Source organism: Sitodiplosis mosellana, unplaced genomic scaffold, assembly GCF_009176505.1.
Source record: "Sitodiplosis mosellana isolate CC-2019 unplaced genomic scaffold, AAFC_SMos_1.0 Smas_scaffold_2, whole genome shotgun sequence".
NCBI classification, from domain to species: Eukaryota; Metazoa; Arthropoda; class Insecta; order Diptera; family Cecidomyiidae; genus Sitodiplosis; species Sitodiplosis mosellana.
The window spans coordinates 7803568-7827498 of record NW_022595245.1 but is presented as its reverse complement, the minus strand read 5'-3'; the positions used below and the strand labels follow the sequence as shown (position 1 = coordinate 7827498).

Here is a 23931-nt window from a genome sequence, read left to right as displayed (position 1 = left end):
AGAGAGAGAGAGAGAGAGAGAGAGAGAGAGAGAGAGAGAGAGAGAGAAACCAGCGGCACATACGAAATTGATTAATATTTTGCTGGCATACAAAAGTGCAGACACACACTAAACATTGAAATCACACAAACCGGCTAAATAGAAAGAAAAAACAAAACGATATGACCCGAGCTCGTAAAAATGATTGTGAAATCATTTGTGTGTTGTTTACTTTGCCGATCGGATAGCAAAAATTGGTGCACACCGAAAATTATGTGTTGTGTACCTCATCTTTAAAGATTTATTTTTTTTATTCGTTCATCGGTATTAGTTTCGAACTTTTAGCATTTAGGCTCAACCACACACGCATCCTCACTCTGTCTTGGGGCCGAGTCAGGCCGTCTCGCTTCATCGTTTATGCTAATTTTAGAAAATTCAAGCCGATGGATACGAAAATTTCAAAAACAAACAGCAAAAAGACGAAGTAAAAAGAAGATACGATTATTGCCAAAGCTTCAACACACTGTCTACGTAACTTTATCGTACGATTCACATAGCATTTTCTCTCTCACTGTCTCTATCTCTGTCATTCATTTCGCTGTTGGCTTTTGTTCGTGTTCGAGGAACTATTTAGATGAGGTTTTTAGTATCATTTTGATTGAAATTTGCTGCAAAATATTCAAGCGTAAAAGCGGTAAAAGACCGAAAAAACAGCTAGACATACACAGCGTGATGATAAAAATGACAATTTAGATGTCACTTGAAATGTTTTGAGGTGGCGATACGGTGCGGTGAAGCCGATAACATACACATCGCGTACTCTACGTGAATTGCACACAAAAAGCTTGTTGTTCATGTGCCAAAATTGCCGTCCATTGTCAACATTGGGCTAGCTACTACTGCATTAAAAATTGAACCATTTTAATTGAGACCGTGCTTAAGATGGCGCACAACCTAATGCGATTCGGTGCCATAACAAACAAAAACAACCTCATCCAACCACGATTTTCCATTTATAGCACCGATCAAACTGTTTTTCTCGTTTCGAATAAAATCTATGCCATTTGGTTGAAAAACAAATTTTAAACAGTATTCAATACGCTTTGACATTGATGGCTATGCAAAATGAGCGTTTATAATCTGCACCATTTTTGAACGAAAACAAACATAAAAACCTGCATACATTAAGCGAGTTTTAATACGTGACAACTAATTTTTGAAAAATTTCCGAACGACACTCTGTCGATAAAATTTATCGCTTCGTACAACAACAGAGCTTAGTTTTTCTGCAATACATTGACATCGAATGCCGTCACACCGCATCGCATTTTATCGGATCAGACAGAAAAATCAATAAATGGTTATTAAATATTTCCCGTTTTGTGTGTATTTCGTTAAATGCTACGTAAGTATCGCAAAAGCGTCAATGTGGACAATCGGCACTGATAAGGTGCAGTCAAATACAAATAGAACCAGATATTAAAACTGATGAAAAATGAGTTTTATCTTCCTTTCGGTATCTTATCGCGCACCGTTATCACATATCAATAGCTTTTGGGCATACCAAACAAATCGTTAGAATTTGAGATTATTATGACATTTTATTGAAAGGGTGCAAGAGCCGAAAACATTTCAGTTCGAAGCATTTGAACTGAAGAAAAGTTTAGCGATTCACTCGAAATGGAATGTAATATAGAAAACAGTCGAAACGAAGTTTTGATATTCATCGATATGAACGATTTAAAAACGTGCTTCGAAAAAATGTGATCAGGCGACCAAGCGCGTCGATTATGACAGACATTCAAAAATGATTTATGTGCAAGCCTTATCTTTAATGTCTCTTGAAAATTGATTAGAAACGAGCACAAAAAAAACAACAACATTACGTCAATTTAATGACAAAAGCTCCATAGTACGTGCATGAACAAGCAAATTCAGTTCGGAGACATAGAACTGTGAGAGAGACACACACAGAGAGAGTGAGGGAGAGAATAAAGACCGCAAAACCATTTAAAGTCATTATTATGCCCTAACATGAAACGGAATGCGTGCGTACGTATCGTGTGTACCAAACTGATTAATTTAAATCGAATAAAATTACATTGGAAGAGAGACAGAGAGAGAGACACAGAGAGAGAGAGAGAGAGAGACAGATGGTGAACCTAAGGCACATCGTACGAAAAAGGGAATCGCGTGAATTCTTAAAAATAGAATCGACAACGGGAGCGGCTCATTCTTTCTTTACGATTTTTCTGTTCATGTATACAAACAACACAATTTCTGGATGAGCAATGCGATTCGCTGCGCTCGCATTATGATTGTTTTAACAATTTGATTTGCGTAAGTCTGGTGTGTGTGCCCATCATGTTTTATGTTTTTGTTGTTATAACTCGACAATTATACATATTTGCAAAAGGAGAATTCTAATTCCGAATGTTGCCAATTTTATTACGTACAGTGTGTGAGATTGATGAGCGAGCGACGGAAAACACTCTTTAACTGGACTTAATGGAAAACAATTCAATTTAAATCAATTGATTCTAATTGATTTCAGTGTTCTGACGTCGATTGCAGCCAGAAATACATTTCATTTCATTGCATGTATGCTCTAGTTCTGTGTGATGCTTCAGGCCTCAGCCACAAATACCAGTTCGAATGGCTGATAGTCGGCACGAACTTCTTGGTTTTTAATTAAAACGGTTCCCAGCACAGCAAAATGTCGACAATTTTTGCCGACTGATGAATTCGGTGGTGGTGATGATGACGTCGGTGAAATGGTTCATTCCATGGAATTTTAACCAAAACCAATTCGATGCGTTGTACCGATTCAATTCAATTCCAAATTACATACGCAATATAGACGCAACATTTTATCATGTTAATGCTTCGTTCAACATTTTGTTGTTGGTCTCATGCAAAATCTGATTTATACCATGCTCGCAAAATTAATGAAATTGACAAAGATATGACGTACTTCCATTTGGAAGCTTCCGTCAACTGATTCTATCTCTCTTGCCTCACATTGCTTACAATATCTACTTACGCACATGCTACCAATTCCAATTTTGATGAATGAAAAAAGGCTTACCTGGAATAGAAGAGAAAAAAGACAGACATTTAGCTATTATATATATTCTGCATCTAATAAATATATATTATTTTCAATTTGATTATGGAAACACTGAGCTTTCGGCTGAAATTGAATTAGACGATTTGCGAATGGAAGACAGAGACTTTTGTTGGCATAAGTCTATGTGAATTATTGTAATAAGTAGCGATGCTTTATCGATGTGAGTCTCTCTGTGTAAGTGTACAATATGAAATGTCGGAACGTAGCCAAGTAATCATTTCCCTTGAGGCAAGCCAAAAACAATGGCGCAGCATGGCTATCCACAAATTCCAATGCACAAAACCTTCGAGCATTATACAATGTGTAACTATTCTCGTCGCTCCGTGTGTGTGTGTGTGTGTCACATGAACAAAATATCATTCACCAAAAATGATTGTGACAATCCAAGGAGAAAGTGAATTCGATTCGTTGTTTCGTTACCGAAACAGATAAACGATTCGTGCCTGATTGAAATTGAATCAAATGGTTTTATTTTCATGCCCGGGTTAAATGGGTAGCCATTTGAAATGCGGCATTTCATCTGTCGCAAAAGTCATAGCAATCTGTTCCATTTGGCTCTCGATCATTAGCCTAAATAATAAATTAAAACTTTGTCCTTCCATTCTGGCTCAAAAATGTCGTAGTTTTTTCTTCTCTGCCCAACGATGAGCATTCGAATACACAGATACAGTAGAAATATTCTTTGTTTACATTATTTGGATTCGCACGCGCCCGTCAAAAGTCTCGTTGACAATTTGAATGGTCTGGTCGAAAAAATTGAAATGTTCGTGTGTTTTGCGTGTGTTTGAATTTTATAAAAATTGGTTATAGCTACAATCTCGGCTCGAAATGTGCCCGTTTTGTGTGAGTAAAATGAGAAGATTGTGTGTTTTGACCCAGTTCGATGCTTCCGACAAACGAAACAATGTTCCAAATGACTTTTAATTTGATGCAAACAACATCGTCTTTAATAAAATATCAAATATTGAACTCGTTTCATTCTACACTTTGAATTTAATCCACATTCAATGACGAAGACGACGACGACGAACACATTTTGATTTTGTATTTTTTTATGGATGTTGCTGTTTTAAGAAAGCTATCAAGAGACAACGTTTATTGATGCTATGATTTCACTGGAAAATGCAAATTGATGATATAAAATCGCTTATATTCATTCTGATGAGAGAGTATGAGGCCTCATTTTCTAAAAATAGACTATGTAACTGTTGAACACACACATACATACGCAAAAAAAAACGAACGGAATCAATTGATATCAATTCTCTCATCTGCATAAATGATAGTACTGTTTGCCTGATGTTGCTATTAGCAACTTGCTAATGCGCACCAGAAAGCTGGACCCACAATACTTAATTGAACTGATTTGATTGTAAATAAATTGTTGCACATCATAGGATTTGCGTTTATTTTTAGTTTTTATGTATTTTTGTTTCTCGTCTCACAAAATCTTCATTACGCAACGCAATCGAGAGAATCGTAAAACGATTCAGCACTGAGTTGAAACTACACGTAGCCAACTGTGTGAATCATTGTTTTAAGTATGGCCCCGAAGTGTGTTTTGTGTTGGTTGGAATGAAAAATCGATCGGCCAAGTCAGAGCACTTATTTTTTGTCGGAGTGGTCGATGTGCGCATTTTTCATACATATCTAAAAATACCGACTTGACAAAATAACGGCCAGATATATTGATCAGATGGAAATATCATACACGTGTGCGTGTTTCATACGTTCAACAAACCATCCGAATTTTTTTTTCAAAATCGCTATCAGCACAGCAAAAGTGTGATTTCACACACATATTTTACAGAAGACTTTTTGCGACAAAGCCTCAAATTTCGGCCGCAAATTGTTGTTTATCGAATTTAATTAGTTACGACAGCGAATCTTCACCCCAGAAATGCTTGAAATAAAAGCGATGATTCCTTTTGTATTTTCGGAAATGCGACTATCGAACGACACCGATACTCTCGCCCGGCTGTTTTGAGGTTCTTGTTTTTTTTTGGCAAATGGTGCAAAATATTTACCTCAGAGAAGGCGATATTTTTAACGACTTTCATAACTGATATTGGCCATACATCATAAAAATGAGTCTCGTTTGACATTTTGGGCTATTCATTATCTCAGACACACTTGCGTTCTTATTATTCTGATAGAAGTTGACATAAATTTTATCATTTCGCCAATTCTCGGTAGGTTAAAATTTAATTTTATTTATAAGGGGGCGACAGATCGGCCTATGACGTACTCCATCTCTCCCTCTCATTTTATTCACTCTGTTAAAGGCGTGAAAATATGTGCGGCGCTTTTTATTAACGTCATTATTTTAATAAAATATTAGACAAGTCCACATTTGATACAGAAATGCTATTAATACAGTGTGATATAGTTGATGATGGGAGCGAACATCATTGTGTTTATCGATTCGCTTCAGCACATCTGACGCAATGCAATTTAATCTCATTTGAAGCATTTAAAAAGGTTTAACGGTCTAAGGATTTATATCAATTATGAAATTTGTTTTTTGCCTGCTGAAATTGAGAGAGAGAGAATGTTTTGGTTTGTCTACTTTTTCAACCAAAAGCTCCATGAATGCTTCTATTTTGTTTGTTGCAATTAAAATCAATTAAAGAAATTGGCACCTGCGCCCATTGAGGTTACCACCGAACCGCACGAAATGTGCAAATTCAAAATTTGTTGTGACTTTTGTAATTGTTTTGTTTTTTGGCGCTCTGTGCTCTCTTTGTGTGTGTCACACCCAAGTGATTTTTGGCTGAACAAATACCTCCGGCAAAAGAGTGTAATAAATTAGGAGATAAATATACAAATGAGCATTGATGTTTTGGTTGAACTAGCGTAGAAAAATTTGAGCATAGCTGCTAATTACATTCCATTTTTTGTTTCGCGCAAATTTTTTTCGCTTTGTCAAACAATGCTCATTCATAAGCTTTGGGTAACAAATATTTTGGCTTTTGTTTATCAGTTCCTGTCTATTTTCAGAGGCTTCTCTTGCTTCGTTTTCTTCATTAAATTCATTTTTTTTACTATTGCATAAAATATTATTATTCAAGGTTAATACGGAGCTCATCTACGACGGTTATATTGTAACTCGAGTCATTCCGTTGTAACGGATAGAGTGAAAAACCTCAAATTACCATCCATTCAATCAATAAATTTGTATTGTCTTTAATGGAAAGAACGAAAAAAAACAACGAAATCGAAACAAAAATTGTTGGCTGCAGTTCGTGTTGAACCTTTGCAGTGAAACACGCTTGATGATGGCAACCACTAGAACTAGGTAATAATAATTTATTCATTTTTATTGATTCAAACAGAAACGAGAATCGAAATTCCATAAGCTGATGTATGACAAAACAAAAAACAACTCCGATTCACGTGTAAGTAACTACAAAGAACGGGAATGAACGATGAAATGAATCATTTAACAAGCTCAATGTACGCGGTTACCTTTTCATTTGGTTTTGTTATTTAAAGTCACATTGAACGCTTTCTTTTCAATGTAAAACTCATTAATTATAGCAGATGGAATGACTAATGATTTTTGTACAACGAAGACGACGACGACGACGCAAATATCTGGTGATATCAATGAATTGGAATTTATTTTTTTTCTACCCGTTTCCCAGTCTGTATGAAGCTAGGTATGAAATGGAAATTAGGCAATCGTCTTGAAATGCAAGTGAAAAAAAACAACAACAATTGCGCGTCATGTTTTTCTGTCGATTTCCGAACAGCACCTGGGCAAATTGTGCGATTAATTGAATTATTGCAATTCCTAAATTCGTAACATTATGCAACCGTAAATACTCATTTCTAAATTAAATATATCGAGAAAAAAAAGTACGTCGTAAAATGTTGTCAATTTAACATTTGTCTGTGTCAGCGCATTCCTTTCCTCTTTTTTTCTTGTTTTATCAGGCATTTCGTTTCTGATTCGTTGAGAAACAAGCGGTCGGTGGAACGCAAACAATTTCCAAAAAATTGTTGGTTCTCCTATTTGGGCGCGCCAATTCACGGGAAGTATTAGGTTTCAGTAGAAAAATTTGGTGTAATTTTACCGTTCACTTACCCAATGAAACTCTTGATGAAGTGATAAACACTAAACAAACTCCTATCGGTCAATAACAAATCGGACTTGAGTGATGGCAATGCACTTTGCATTTGCGTTTTTTGCGGTGCTAACAAGTCGCTTGTTTTACAACTTGACACAGTTCGAGTGGTTGAACTGGCAAATGTGGTGGATGTCGTAGTGGTTGATGCTGTATCGAATAGGATGCGTTGATTGTAAACACTGCATAAATAATCGGCATACGTATCACTTGGTAGTGCGATGCTATTTGAATTATTGTTATTCGTAAAATTGTTGTATTGGCTAGTCGGTGTGGTTGACGTTGTCATAGTCTGAGAGTCTATACACAAAAAAAATCACTCTTCAAAAACGCACGCACGTACGCACACACCGGTCAAAAATCGGTCGTACCGTTTTTCCTTCCCAAACACTTTATTAGAGTCTTGCTCTTTCTTTTTTGCTTCGGTTTCCGTCAGCTGAAAACTAAATCATTTTTTATAAGGTCATTTTCAACTTCATTTCGACGGCATAAAATCGTTTCGTTCTGAATTCATTCGTCAAAAGTGCAGTTGGACAATAAAGGAGACATTTAATCGTTTTGCATGGAAAATGTATTCACGGTCAATGAATAAGGCTGCTGGAAATATTCCCAGGTTTGTTGCTGCGTTTTTTGTTCGTTCGTTTGACGTGGCTGGTGAATATTTATGCGATGAATATGCAATCGACCGTTGCCGTTTCACTTATAACGGCCACGGCGAAAGAGAAGGAGAGAGGGAGCGAGCCGAGAGTGCAAACATGAACATTGCATTCATCCTTGACATATTTAATTTTGTGTGTTGTTCTCATTGTGTGTATCCAATTAAAATGAATGCAAGCGCTTGCGATAATCGAGGTGAAATGAAATTTTCTCCTTGTTTCATCATCGTCATCCACACTCTCCTATGAGATGGCAGAAACGTGAGTGTGTTTGTGTTTGTGTGTGTGTGTGTGGTCTATGCATTTGTGGAATTAAGTGATTGGATATTATGTGGAAAAATACACAAAAAAAACGTTTCCATCTCGAGCTAAAACGTCAATGACGACGACAGATTTATCAATAAGAGTGAAGCTTGAATCGAAAAGCAATTAAAATATAGTGGCATAGTTCTAGGCCAACGAAATCGATGGACCGAGACTCGGCTGAAAATGGAAACGACAACAAAACATATAGAGTTCTTCATTTTTTGCGCACCAAATATGACAAAAAGAACAGTGTTCGATATGATGGAAGTTTGTTTTTCCAAGCTTCGCTTAAATTGTGCAACGTTGCGAACGCACATACGTATGGCTATATGTGTGTGTCTGGGTCTCTGTGATAGATATACCTAGCTATACGAGACTTTTTGTGGAAAACTTGCACGATCTATTTAAATACACAAAGTGCCTGACAACAAACACCAACGACGAGAGATATCGCGAACGTGAGAGCGGTTATACTTTTTATTCGGTGGATAGCAAGGGATCTCATAGATATAGGGTATGTTGTTATATGTTCGCAAGTGAGAAAAGCCTTTCAAATACTTGAGTATATGCATATATTGTGAGGCCTATGTTTTTTTCGTTTTCTTCCACCAATTGCAATATGATATTTTATGCAGATAATTCTTTGTGCAAGAGCACACAGCCAAACCATTTGCATGTTTTCCAAGTATAATAAATTGATATATCTGGTGGAAAATAGTGTGTTGTTTATTCTTTTATTTCGCCTGTGGTCGTAAAATTCATGATTTACGATTTTCGTTGCAAACAAAGAAATATGGCTGCCGCTTTTCGGTTGATATATATCTGTATGTGCAACCGTGTCGAGAGTGAGGCCTATATCGCGCTAACGCTTGCAGGCAGAAATGCAAAACGAAACCAACGGAGAGAAATCGAGCGCAACACAACACGGCTTCTTTTTTTATCCAAATAAATTCAGAATCAAAATTTTGTGGAGAAAACTTTTGCACACGAAAAATTCGGTCAAAATGAAGCAAAATTATACCTTTGCTGGTTTTGTACAAAACCAACGTTTAAAAACCAAATTCTCCGGTATTTAACATAGTTCAATGTGAACTTTTCCTCAAACAAATCAATTCACTTTCGGAATTAGATTCGAATTTATTCTAAGGGTCACATTATTGAACGCTTTTTTTGTTCTCTTTTTCCAAACACGAGACAAATCAAATGTATTTTTCACGCACGAAATTTAACAGAAACTTTAACATTTCTAACATAACGAGTTCAGCGTTTAATTGATCAAAACTATGTGAGAGAATGATAGACTTTGGGTTTTTTTTCTATTCGTTGAAGTTTCAATTTGTCGTTCACCACCCCGAAATGAGTTCGTTTTTTTTTCTTCTATTTTGGAAAATGAAATTGATTTTCATTCTTTGCTTTTTTTTTGGATAAACTACGCAATGGTGAAAATGAAAAATAAACACAACAACTCAAAGAAAAAACTCTCTAGTGCGAGACAAGAATAACGTTCTGCTTTCCTTCTGTTTGGTCGGTCTCCATTTGATTCAATGAATTCACTAAGCTCCACGGAATTTTATGCACACGCACGCATAATGATATTACATTGGGAAAATGCTCTGGTAGCGGTATGCTGAGAGAGAGAGAGAAAGAGCGAACGCAATTACCATATAACGCAAAGCGAACAAACACAGTCGCACACTCGTAAACGGATACGTGTATATTTTTGCTTCTTGCTTTTCCTCACCAACACACACTCTCTCGCTCACACTTGACAAACAAACAGAAAATTTGTTGTTCTCCTGCTGTTTTGCCTTCGCTGATTGTGTCTATCCTTCGGCATGCCAATGCATTTTGCCCAAAACGGAACGAAATACTGCTGCTGCCGCTGCTGTTGTTGTTGTTTATTCCGAAAGCCGTTTTTGGGTGAGAATTTTCCGGCTCGATCGATAAGACAACTGACATATACTATGGATTTTTCATTGTTGTTTATCAAAAACGTTCCTATGCAATAGGTTTGACGGTGCCTATGTATGGTTTTGTTGGGGCCATTTCCCATATTGGGAGAAAAGCGTAGCCAGTGTGAATGTGTGTATTGGTGGCTTTCCACTTTGGCTGAGTGTTTGTGGAAGAGAATACGTGTTTGAGGAAAGCGCATGCGATTTATTGCGTCACTTTATCTCTGAAATGGTTCGATTCAAGGCAATACGTACAGTCTTTGTTACGGATTTTAGCTTGAGCGAGCGAGCGAGTGAGAGAAAGAGAGACATTTTTGGTCGGAAAAATGGAGAAATACGCTGTTTAATACACACACACACACACACACTACAATCTCAGCTTATGCGGAGAGCGGGCAAGCGAAAGAGAGTCACATTCAAGTGTACAGCCACATGCATTTTCCGTAAAACGTACACTATGTTATTTGTTTGACTTCCTTGTCCCTACGTCGCATAACGTATTACTCGACGTAGCATTTTCCACTGTTTGTGTCGAGGCCTCATAAAATACAGTGCGCAAAAGAAAGGAAAAGTAATCGCTTTTCCCTTTATCATGGATATATATTTTATTGCTTTGTTTTTCTCTATGTCTATATATAGCATATTGAGCTGCTGATTGTAAAATCCATTTGATTAGAACCGTGTTTATGGATTAACTGAGGCAAAATCGAGAGACAATTTTCCCGTATTACGTATGCCAAAAACAAGTCGATTGAGAACCTATTATATGTGATGGGTTAAAATCGTAAAATTTATTGCCAATTTGCATGGGAAATTTATGCTCAATTCGCTGATAATGCAGCATAAACAGCGTTTAATTAACGACAACATTGGTGTTTGCCCTTTTCCGTTTCGATCAAATTCAATTGCACTATCAAATTTGGGTAATTAATGAAATATAGGGACCATGCCGCTGTAAATTGACGTTTTTTTTGCCGGTTGTAAATGAACTACGACAGGTTTGGAACCCAGAATCGGGTCGGCTCGTGTACAAAAACCGAACAATAAAAAAAGCACACGAGCGAGAGACTCAGCGTAAACAACAACAACAACAACAATAACAACAACAACAACAACAACAACAACAACAACAACAACAACAACAACAACAACAATAACAACAATAACAACAACAACAAATTTGGGATTTAAATTGGAAAATGCCATTGTAATGATGAAGTATCTGTCAGCCAGTGGCTGTGGTCGAGAGATGCGTGTGATCAAATACAGAGAGTAGAAAAAGAACACTTGAACAACAATAACAGCACAGCCGAGCCCTGTTTACGCATCCAATAGTAATGGGGAGTTGCTCCAGTTTCGGCTTGTGGTGGGATGAGTCAGTGAAGAAGATATTAGGCACGTGTCGCGCGAGCGTTCTCTGTGCGTTTAAAAGTTTAGAAATGCGTTGTACCAACTGCGGCGCGTGTGACCGCTCAAAGACATTTGCGTGTTCTTGCGAAAGAAGATAAATGTGTACGAGGAAGTACATTTCACAAGGAAGCCATTGTTGTGCAAAATTAATTGGTATTTTTACATTTGTTTCTGGCGAAACGTCTTATCATATTTCCACAGCCGAAGTAAATACGACAAACAGGGCGTTGTTACTATAAGCACACTGATTTTCGATATCTGCTTGACATTTTAGTTTGTTTTTCCTGAATCAAAAGATCACGATGAAAGTGTGTTGTGTTTATTCCATGGCCCCGAAATGCCTTTTGTCTCTTTGCATGGGAAATGCAAAACTATCAACGCTTTATCGACAAATGAGCAAATGAACAGACAAAAAAACCGTTCAGCTCACGTTTTTCACTATTCGGAACTTTCTCTTTTTCTTTACTTTTCTCATCCTATGTGTGGCGACGCTTACGGCCGTTAATCGTTCATTGATATTAAAAATAGATTATAAATTTTTTTTTCTCCTAAGTTCATGTATGTGCACGTGCATCGATACTATGCGCAGCAACAGCGGTGGCAGCAGCAGCCACTGAGAAAAAAAACATACTTTTCAAACTTGCCAACTAATGCATCATAGCAAGGAGAAAAACTTCGAGCCACATATTTTATCTCTTAGGAGATCGGAAATGAAGCAAGAAAACGACAATGTCGTCGAGTTTTGTTTTTGTTTTCCATTTTTTTGTCGTCATTCGTTTACTCACTGAGGATGATTATGATTAAGAAGAAACGTTGCGTGAAAATACCAGCGATATTTGTGTGTCGGTGCACTTCACCACATTGCAGAGTTGTTTTGGTTTTCACAAAACTAAAACAAAAACAAATGTTTCGACGAAAATGATCGGAAGACGAAAATGATTGAAACAATGCATAAAAAATGGAAAATGTTGCATTCGTTGCAAATGGGGAAGAAATCGCAACTTTTCGAGGTAGAAATGATGCGGCAGTGGCGCAAACACGTTTGATGTCGTAAGTTCGTGCAAAACGCTTCATTTTCTCTCTCTCTCTCTCTCTATCTGCGCCACTGAATGTGTGTGTGTGCATGCATTTTCAAATGGTTCAACTGGAAAACTACTATAAAACCATTACTTCTCTGCATTCTAGCGTTCACTTTTCCACGTCCACGGCACACACCCATACACGTGCCACCAATGTGTGTTTTCTTCGTAGGCTCATTGGGTTCATCGACTCGATGCAGAAAAAAAAGCACCGACTTGCTATTCTACGCGCTGCTTTCGAGTTTCGAATGCAGCGCTATATTTTTTCAATCAACGATGATATATGTATCGTTTGCGCCAAATGCATAAATAATGAGATGAATGCACACAACGTTTGGACAACGTTGTTGGAAAATGATTCATTTAAATGCGCGCTGGACTAAAAAATCAACAAACGAACGAATGAAAAAAAAATGAAACAAAAAAGATAAACAAATCACAGCCATGATCTCAAAATAGCTTCGCCACTGCCATTTTCATACTATTTAACTAACGAAAAGAAAAAATGTAATTAATTTGCAAATGATTCAGTGCAACATGTCTCCTTCGTCGACGCGAGCGTGTTAACGAATGAATACAATATTCAAAATCGTTTATGCAATCGATCAGACGTTGGTCTTTAGCGAAAAATATTGATTGATGCGTAATTAATGGATTTGAGTTGCGCTTTTTACCTATTTTTCTTCGATGACGTTGATGTACGTGGTTTTGAATCGAAGAATTTCGGTTAATACCCCCCGCACACACAACTATGTTATAAAATCAGCATGGCGAACAAGAGTGAACAAATCATAAGGAGCCAAGGGCATAAAATCGAAATACATAAAACCACTAAACTCATTTCAAATGGCATTTGCACCTCGGCAACCGTACGAACGAATGAAAATCAATTGAAAATCTCTTTGCGAATGATGACGATTTTTTTTCACCGTGTTTCAGTTGAACGATCACACAAGCAAACGGTGCACACTGCACATTTCCTTGAGCAATGAACTGCAAGTCATGTAATTTCGATGCATACAATTTTAATGCACTTAAGCCACACTGAACACGTACAATGTGAGCAAAAGCCACTTGAACGAAAACGAAAAAGAGACAATTGTTGAGACAAAATTAAAAATCGAGGGCACTTGCAGAAACTTGAAAAATACTAGCGAATTTATAAATAGCTTTTGTCGAACGATGCGCACACGCGTAAAACGGTTACTTTTCTTGTTTTATTATATACGTGTTGTTTCGGGTTTTCGCACAAACTCACATGCACACACACGCACGCCCAGCCAATAAAATGAAGGACTTGCGAACTCGGGCAAAACCGAAAGACAAGAATCAATGAATTTTATAACGGATTTACACGCACACGAGCAAATTTTTAGATTTATACGAAACGAAACGCGAATTATTTAAAATATGAAAACTAATTTCGTCGAGTTTCACTGCATTTCACATCAAATGTGCTGTGGCCAAATGTGATATGCGCTGGCAAGCGTGTATTACACAAATATCAGCCGTTGACAATGGTGCAATGACTAAAGACAAAATAAGCGCGCGCTTCTTGGCATCGACCGATGCACTCGTACTGCTTCGCATTAACTGGCTTGCATCATACAGTAATGTTCATATATTCCGTTCAGTATCACCAGCGATCATGTAATTACAACTGTAATTCCATAACAAAATTGTTTGTTTCTGCTTCTCTATTTTAGTTCACATTCGCTCGATGCGCGCACAAAGTCACCTTTGATTCTAATTTCTCTTCAGTTTATTTACGCAAATCGTACGCGCCGAGCTAATCGATCGACTTAAAATCACACAACAATTCACTTGGTCAACGCTTTAAATGTGTTACACTCGTTTTTTCTCTCGAATTTTCGAATCAAATACGAATCAATCGAACGCCACACAAATGGACAACTCCAAAAAAAAACGTTCAAAACTGTTCAAAGCGACACGATTAAATAAAAATTCATGAATGAAAATCTGTCAACAAGTTGCGAATGCGACGGGCACACGTAACCAATAGACGAAGAAAAAAGAGGTCTGAGAAACCACAACAAAAATCTCTTACATATACACATTCAGTAACAATACATATCGGTGCTGCGTTTTTATTTTTCTTCCTCTGTTCGCTTCTATGCGCTAGGCAAAAATGCCAGCATAAAAGCATACTAGCACAGGTATGTATATGCGGCCCGGTCGAATGCGCTCTTTCAATCTCTATACAATCGTCTGCTTTGACGTTTGCGACATTCACTCGAGCAACAAACACACACACACAGTTTATGTATACCTTCGAGCTAGTTGAGATTAAAACCGTCTGCAACAACACCGTATTTTATTTGACTTGACTTGCAACTTGAAATTAAAGTGTATATTTTGTTGCATCGATGGTATGGATTGATATAGCAGCAGCAGCAGTCAACTGCAGCAAAAACCAGCGTTTGCATTGCACGAGATGGACGCGATTTTTATTCAATGTATTTTTGGTGCTGCTGGCAATAAATACCTGTCCAAACAATAAACCATCATTCGCTTTGAGAATGGTGTAAGATAAAGCATAAACAACGAGAAGCGAAAAAATAACAAACTTCATCTAAGCCGAATGAGACGATCGATGCTGCTGCAGCAGAAGGTGAAGAAAAAAAACACGCGGCCAATCAAAACAATAAATTGTGTGCCAGTTTATTATATTTCTTTCAACATCAACAGCATTTTGTTACTTGGAATATATGTGCGGTATGTTATTACGTCGGTTCGACTGGCTGACTGACTGCTGTTGACATAAACATACACACGATATGCCGCTTTGACCAGTATGTTTTTTTTTCTTGGCAACTTTCTTGTGTGAATGTTATGACAATTGAGGAAATAAACCACATTTAAAAAGAAACACGATTGAAAGGCCTCAGCATCAAAAGTCACGAGAATGTGTTGTAAAACTGCAACATTGTATGCCATCGAATTGGAATTGCGGTTTTGTATTGGCAAAAACAACGATGGCCACGACGGCGACGAAGAATGGAATCGATCTAAACGGCACAGCTCAGTCTCAGTTTCAGTTTAAGCGGTTTCACATTTCAGCCACACTTAATGCTGGCCAAACGACAACCAAATACAAAACGATCAAATGCATAGTTATTTGAGCCACACATACCATCTGATTTGCATAAGTACACACGATGGTAATGCAATTACATTGTAGCTAATGGAGAATTCGTTTCACCCATCATCGTTTCCGATTAAGTTCATTCGATTGGATTTTTCCACATATGAACCTTCTTTCTCACGTTGGACGAACGGAGAAACAAAAGTGCAGCAAATCGCTTGATTGCATGTTCAAATGATACACGTTCAAAGTGAACAAGCATCACAAGAAGTTGGCCATCACATTGATAGAGAGAGAGAGAGAGAGAGAGAGCGAGAGAGAGAGAGAGAGAGAGAGAAGGCATTCATTTGTCCATTTATCAAAATTTTCTGTTTTCTCTTCGTTCCACCAAGTTCACGAAGTTTAAGGCGAAAATGTTAAAGTGTTAACTAAAATTAAAACGATGTTGTTTTTAAAGCGCTTTTTTCTGTCTCTTCGTTCGCGAATGTCGAATACATTCGAATCAACCGCACAACTTGTGTCATGACTCAATATTCGTTCATTTTCTTCCATTTTTCGATGGCCTTATTTGCCGTAAATGTTTTTCGTTTAACCGCAAAACACTTTCTGTTCGAAAATTTCAAAAACAGACGATAAAAAACAAGCCATGTGTGTGTTTTTCCAAAAGATGCGATGAGAAAATGCGACTTGATTTTTTTCTTATCTTGTCTTATTGATTGATTAATTTAAACGGTTTCTCTCTCACTCTCGCAAAAAATTGATTTCGCATCATCGAGCGCATTTGGTAATTGGTGAAGATAAATGAAAATAAATAAACATATCCAATTAATCAGAGTCCACCTCAGTAAGGTGAACCATTGATACAAAGCGGTCACTTTGCCTATTGCATCGAATGAATGGAGCTGCGATTGTTGATCGACGGCAACATTGTTGGCAACACTTGTGAAACATTCAAATTATTACAAAATGCGCAAGCAAAAGCGCGCGCGCGGGCTAGATTTTTTTCTTCTATGGTTTCTCGCATTAAATGAGATTATTTGCTTATTTTGTGAAGAAAAAAAAAAACTGCAAAACAGAGCAAAACAGGTGAACAAGTCGAAATTCGATCTGCAGATAGGCTGTTAGCGAATTTTCGTCATTGTTGTTGCTGTTATTTGTTGTGCTTATCGAGTTTGCTTCGTTGACAACCTGTTAGGTTTCTTTAAGCGGTTTAAATAAAGTGCTTTAATCCACATGATTCCACCGATGAAATTGATGAGTTTGGAATTTTGTAATCTCAACTAATTAACAACCCAACGACTCCATCGTCAATAGGCGTATGATTACACAAAAACGGTTTTTCGTACGTAAACAGAAATTTTCATAAATCCTCTCATCGAATGGCGAAATGTCAGAGAAAAATCTCAATTTTAAATCGAGCTGTATATAATAAATCAAGATATACGTTGTATTCAATGAATAAATGAAGAAAAACACGTTATTGCCAAAAACATAATTTGCATATTTTTTTTTTCTGCGGAAAAAAAGAAAAAAGATCGTTCCAGAACTTGGACTCGTTTTCGGTTCTTTTTTCCATAACTTTCATCTTATCATTCATGATTAAGAAGCGAAATTACCTAGCTTTCGTTTTGCTTTATGCACGAAAGAGTTATTAGATCGTTGGTTGCGTCAATTCCTGTGGTTCTACAGACTTTCGAAAAAGGCGTATTTATTGCATTAATTACAGGATTATTCGTTTTTATGATCTTTCGTCACTTGGACACGAACCAACACAATTTTTATGCGACTATAACTCGGAATATGACGATGCAAGTTCGGGGCACGGTTAAATTGAAAGAAGAGAATAAATGAATTAAATTGGGCACATTTGAGTGATGAAAGAAAGTCCGTTTCAGCATCGCAACAGTTGGGTTTTTTTCTGCAGCGTGGTATGACGTAAGTGCCAAGAGCAGTTTAAACAAAAGTGCAACGGCAGATATAATTATGACAAAAGGCAATGAATGCCGTTTATTCGATTGACGATTGAAAGCAGTTCGTCATTGTAAATGCAATTATCTGTCCTTTTTTCCATTTCAATACACTTCGAGCTCAAGTTGAATTGGAAGTTTTTTTTTCTGTGCTGAAGGAATTACTTCATTGTGTTTTTTTTTTTATTACAGAAATCATTGTGCACAAGGTAAAAATGTCAGATCGACAATTTCGAAGTGCGATTTGCAGTGACGTTTTAATTGTTGGGCCAATTAACGGGGAATTTCAGCACCTTTTATTGGAAATACCAATGAAAGAAGAAACAAATATTCATATTGTACTTACCACCTTTTTTCAACAAAAGCTCAGGTACGCATAATCGAGAGACACCGGGTTGGGTGTCAAAATAGTTGCATTTTTTAACACTTGCAAAAAATTATGAACATAACACACATCTACATACCTGCAACGAAAGGAGAGAAAAAAACAAACGAATATGGTTAATACATAGCTCAACGTAATACTTCAGTGAACTTGGTTCATAAATGTCTAGATTGTTAAACAATATTCATATAAAGGAACACAGTTGGTCAATGCAGGATTGATTCCTTATAAGGGTATTATGGTTGGAAATTAGAATAATTGAAAAAAATAACTCAAGTTTTATACAAAGTAAGTTAACTAAGTTCATACAAGTCAAAATTTGTTTATCTACATAAATTTCAAAAGCTAAAACAAAGTTCCAAAAATATTCACAAGACCAACGATATTTTTTATCATTGATAACGACAACAATGTCATAGGATTTGTGTCGTGTGTATTTAGACGGGGCAAAATACGGGAAACAGAAAAGCGTACTCTCTCAAAACACACAAAAATATGACGAACACGATGCGATTTCTATTTTCGTCTCTAATGAAATAAATTTTACATGGCAAACATGATGATTAATTATTATTCAGTGTGCTTCGAGGTACGACAACGACACACATTCTGAATTACAGGAAGATAATGTGCTGTTCGTTGACAGTGGATTTATCTCAAGCACAGATTCACGCGTATGATCATAGGGATTAAGGTAGCATTTCAAGAGGCAAATAAAATATGACGGCTGTACACAAGTGACAAGATGGCTGGCGATAATGTCTAGGTAAACGAAATCAAAGAAAAATAAATGCAGGAAAAAAAATATGAACACAACAGATAGAATCACGAAATGCGCAATGGTGAAAGGAGTGGTGTATAAAAAGTGAATGTGTGCAATTGGAATCAATACACTATGCAATTTGGCATTAATAATATGTGATTTGGAGAGAAAAAAAAAGCCGCTTGCAAACGACCTTCTAATTGAAAAGGACATATTCGAAATCAACAATCCAATTCAAATGGTTAACCATAAAATTGTCTGCTGTCAGTCATCATCTCTTCCGATTTGGCACTGTGATAACCCAGAATATCCATATAATTTCCATAAAATTCTCGAGGATACAAAAATTGTCGGCAAATTGCCCTAAATCTTATTATATGACTTTGTGGACACAAAAAAAACAGATCAACTCTTCTTTTTTTGTTGTCGTTTTCAGTATATATGGTCCATATATTATGGACATTTTTTCCGGTGATTAACCCTTTGATGCACAATTTTTTGTTTTTGAATCATTTTGATATATGTTTTGTGCCCTAGTGGCGAAGCGTTACGAGTACGCGTAGTACTACGTTCACTAATTCCCTAAACGTAGTGGTTCGTAGTGGTACGCGTAGTCGTAACGCTTCGCCACTATGTTTTGTGCCATGATAAATAGAGAAAGACTTCATACTTGGATTTTTGAAAAATTGCGTATTTGTCGAGAAAATCGGAAAAGAGTCAAAAGTGTCAAATCACTATAAAAGCTTGAAAAAATTAAATTTCATAAAACTAATGATGCAGAAAGTTAAATTGATGTGTTTTGGTCCTACGAGTCCTAGTTTGACAATTGAAAAGAAGGTACAAACCCACAAGATAAGAGGAGGAAAAATGTGGAATTCTGCTATAATTTCGCAATTTTTTTACAGCAGTACATGAACAGAAAAAACTTTCCATTCAGCCAGCCAATTGTAGCATGTAAAGTATCAAATGAAAGCTAGTTCAATTCCCTACATTTGTTTCCAAACAAGAATGCAAAAATATTCATTGGTTTCATAGCTATAGCGTCTGGCGTATCTGGTTACTTTAGGAACCGATATGTGATAAAGGGTTAAATAACAATGCAACGAATGAGAGGAAGAAAAAAGAGCTTGGAGAAAAAACACGAACGAATCAAAATCCAAGCAACATTCATGACAGAAAGACAAAACCCATCAAAATACGGATCCAAAAAAAGTATTGACAAGAGGAAAGAAGAATTATAATAAATGGTTTTAAAAAAAATGCAAAAAAGAAAAGAGAGAATGCAAAAGAGAAGAGAGAAAAAAATGTTTTGTACATAATATAAAAAAAAATTCGTAATAAAATAAATATTGTGCGGCGTATCGCTAAGTCTGTTGATGATTTCACTCATTCTGATGCGATACTCTAGATTGCCGCTTTATGTACACATACACGCGACAACACGGAATATATAAGCAATTCCTCTTGTGAGGCATGCGAGCGAACAGAAAACAAAAAAAAATTGTGAAATATATATTACCGAAAGGAGCGATATGCCTATCGCACACATGCAAGTGGCTCATTGAAATGGTGTAAACAAATTGTGATGAGCAAAGTACAATCATAATAATCAAGCGAAAGCTTCATAAATGTGTGAAAAGTCCACAGTACGAAACAAAAATGAGAGCATGATATCAAACACCAACGAGTATGATGGAAAAAAATGCGTATGATTTTCATACTATGAAAAAAGCGCGTGGAGAAGTTCAATATGTAGAATCATAGATATATTTAGAGAGTAAAGTAAATGTCTCATGAACACGCAACTAGAACTAGCACCAAATATGGCCAACAGAGACAAATGACTGTAGATTAAGTGAACGTAAATAGGGAAGACATTCACACATACCAAACCAGGTATTAAAAGAACGTGTAATAAATTCGAATGTCTAACAAACATAATAATAATAAAAAACCGCCGCTGTCTGCGATAACAATGACAAAGTCGATGATAATGAAAGTGTCTTTCTCGAGTCCCCCCCCAAACGAATTCGCGAACAAGCCGCACAAGAGGCCGCATACTTGAATTTAAAGGATTTTAAAAACACTCGCTTGTGTTGTATTTAATGCCATCAATTTATCAGGAATATAAAAAACGAAGTCAAACAAAAGAGTTTATGTACACATAATCTTTCGCTTTTTTTCGGGTGTTTCATCAAAGAAAACAAAAATTCAACGCGTTGCCAAATTTATTTATCGCTCCGAAGAAATGAAGGAAAAAAACGTAAAGATTACACATATTCAAAACCACAAACTACAATTTCTCAGGCATGTCGAATTTCGTAATTGAATGCACGGAGAGAAATGGCTGGTATGAAAAAAAATGTAACGCGTAATTAAAGTGTATTTAAATGCGATAACAGAGAGTAGCGGAAAGTACTTTGAAAATCATATCGCTAGACACAGTGTGTATTGGTGCACGTGTGCCTCGTACCAATCATCAATTCCATTTTGCTACTCATGCAAACGCCGCCTCACTCGTTACTCACTACTTTCGTGTAGGAAAGATTGGAATAATAAGAAGAAAAACCAGATTATACCGATATTTTGCCTATGTTCCGAAACTTCTGCGGCTCTTTATTAACTATGATCTGTTTTTCCTGCTTTAGACGATCTTTATTTACTCTTTCCTCAAACCAAAACAGCTACACACATTTTTTGAAAGAGAAACAAGAAAAATGGGTTCTAAAAGAAGAAATGATCGTGTGTGTGTATGTGAGGGAATTCATTTTTATCGCAAAACGACGATAAATAAGCCGATTTTCGAAATCCATTCACGCGCATACAAACACTTTATTCTAATTTATTCGCTTCTTATTTCCATTTTGATAATGAGGAATAGTAAATAGACGAACTTCATTTTAATCTGAATAGAAATTTATGATTCGATTTTATTTCTTTCCTCTCTCCCGATGATTCTTTAGCTCGTTCGTTTGTTTTCTGTTTAGAAAGAAAACACACGATTTTTTTATGCAGAGAAAAATCACGATACAATTTTGGACCTGTTCTGTTGTTTGCTGTGAAGCTTCAAAACACGCTTTGAACACGATGTATATGTGGATTGTGGACACACCGTTCGCTGTGTATGATTAAACATATGCTAGTATGAAAGTCGTTGCGAAAAAAAATAATAATAATTGAAACGAAACGATGAAAACACACATATATCCTCTCTCGCCCTGGTTTTTATGCACGTTTTCGAAAACGTTTTATATTGCGTTTTAATGGGCTGGCCACATTTATAGAAGTAACTAAAGAAGTGATGTCATTTTTTTGGGGCGCAATGAAAGACATACGACAATTGGCGTAAACATTTTACAGCTGTGCAATTTTCGGCAAATAGAGAGAAAGAGACACAAAGGGGAAGAGAAAAAGAGCGTGAGCATGTTATAAAATTTGTAAATCTTAATATACATTTTTTGTTACCCATTCCATTTAAGATTGTCTTTAGTTTGTAATTAGAGACGGTCGAGTGCGTTTTTATGGCTGAAAATTCATAATTTTATCCGTTTCACAATGTGAAAGTCGTTGTTTTTGTGCAAATGATAAAAACGATGATTACAAATCCTTCAAAGGAGTCATTTGAATGGGTGATTCAAAGTGAAAATGCTTGATAAATGAATGAACGAGCGACAGTATGAAACGAGCGAAAAGAAAAAACGAGCAAAGATTACAAAACAAACGAATGCACTTTTCACAGTATAAATATCTACAAATTAGTCTATTTGATAATTTTATACAACTTTCCGTAAACCATTGCACGGTTTTGAATGAGTAAAGAATGATGCTTTAAAAAAATGACACACAACCGACATTCAATGTAAAACAGGTACACTATCCGTGTATTTTCCGTTGGTTGAAACGAATGCAATTCCGTGCATCGTCAAAATTCACATGTTCATGATGGATGGCAGTTAAAATAGCATAAATAAAAAAAACGGATGATATAAACAAAATATGAAATTCGAATAGCAGAGTTAAGTTCTTGGTTTGCAACAATCACAAAAAAAGGTAAATAGAACGATATTTGCGTGTGTAAGAGAAAAGGGCACATTTGGTCTGACCTGCTGCAGTTGTTACTAACAGCAATGTTTCGGTTGTTTGTGCTGGCGTTGAATTTGTTGGGTGCATTGATGTAGGTGTTGTTGCCGGGCACACTGCTTGACAGTGGCGATGTGGCTCGGCTGAGTACACGACGTGCAACGCTGTAGCCACCTTTTGTCAAATACGAACTGCTATTATAATTGATCGGTGGCGATGAATTCATTCCGACCGGTGAACAACCGTACATATACTGTCCGCGTGGACTATTTGGGCTGATGCAATAATTCGAATTGGGTGAATTATAGCCACTGCCCGTGCCAAACAAACGAATATCGTCGTGACTTTGTGCACGACCCGGTATTGGAATCCCTTCTGATTCTTCGCGCTGTAAGCGTGGAATGATCCCTTTGATTGGACTGGTTAACGATTGCGTTGTGTATGTTGATGGTGGCTGGGAGCCGGCTCGCATTGCGTTGTCCGGCATTGATTGCGTAAAATTTTGTGCAACACAATTTGAGGAGGTAGATGCGTCATTTGTGCGATTTTCAGTTGTGACGGTTGCTAAATTTGTGGGATTTTCTAGTGGATTTTGCATTACCATATTTGTATAAAATTTTTCGCTCGGTTCTAAAGTGATTTCGTTTAAGGGAAGAACAAAGAATGGAGATTCTAGCTCATGACTGTTTTGAAAGAAAATAAAAGAGAAAAAAACAAAGAAATAAAGTATAAAAACAAAAAAAAACGTACTTATCCAAAATCAAATTCAATGATTTTGAAAAAAATTTCGAAGACGAATTTTGGTTCGAATTTCTACTCTATTCTACTTATACTCAATCATAATTCACACTACTCGAGCATTTTAATGGGATGAAACAGCTTTAAGGTGGAATTAAGCACTTTTTTTTTGTTATTTAAAATTACATTTTTTCTATTTTCTTTTTCTTTTGTCGACCAGAGCTGGTCAGGAAAATCGTTGAGTTGGGTC

The 23931-nt window shown here is 36.6% G+C and overlaps 1 protein-coding gene across 3 annotated transcripts in view; it reads right to left on the bottom strand.

Moving 5' to 3' along the window:
* LOC129565132 (protein bunched, class 2/F/G isoform-like) overlaps positions 1 to 23931 on the bottom strand; it is an 89916-nt gene that overhangs the window by 35555 nt on the left and 30430 nt on the right. For 2 of the 3 annotated variants that reach the window (XM_055439628.1, XM_055439629.1), the window contains exon 5: positions 22967 to 23626. The exons of the other annotated variant lie outside the window; for it this stretch is intronic. In XM_055439628.1, coding sequence (XP_055295603.1) covers positions 22967 to 23626 — 660 coding nt within the window. The remainder of the gene's footprint in view (positions 1 to 22966; positions 23627 to 23931) is intronic. 3 annotated transcript variants of the gene reach the window in all.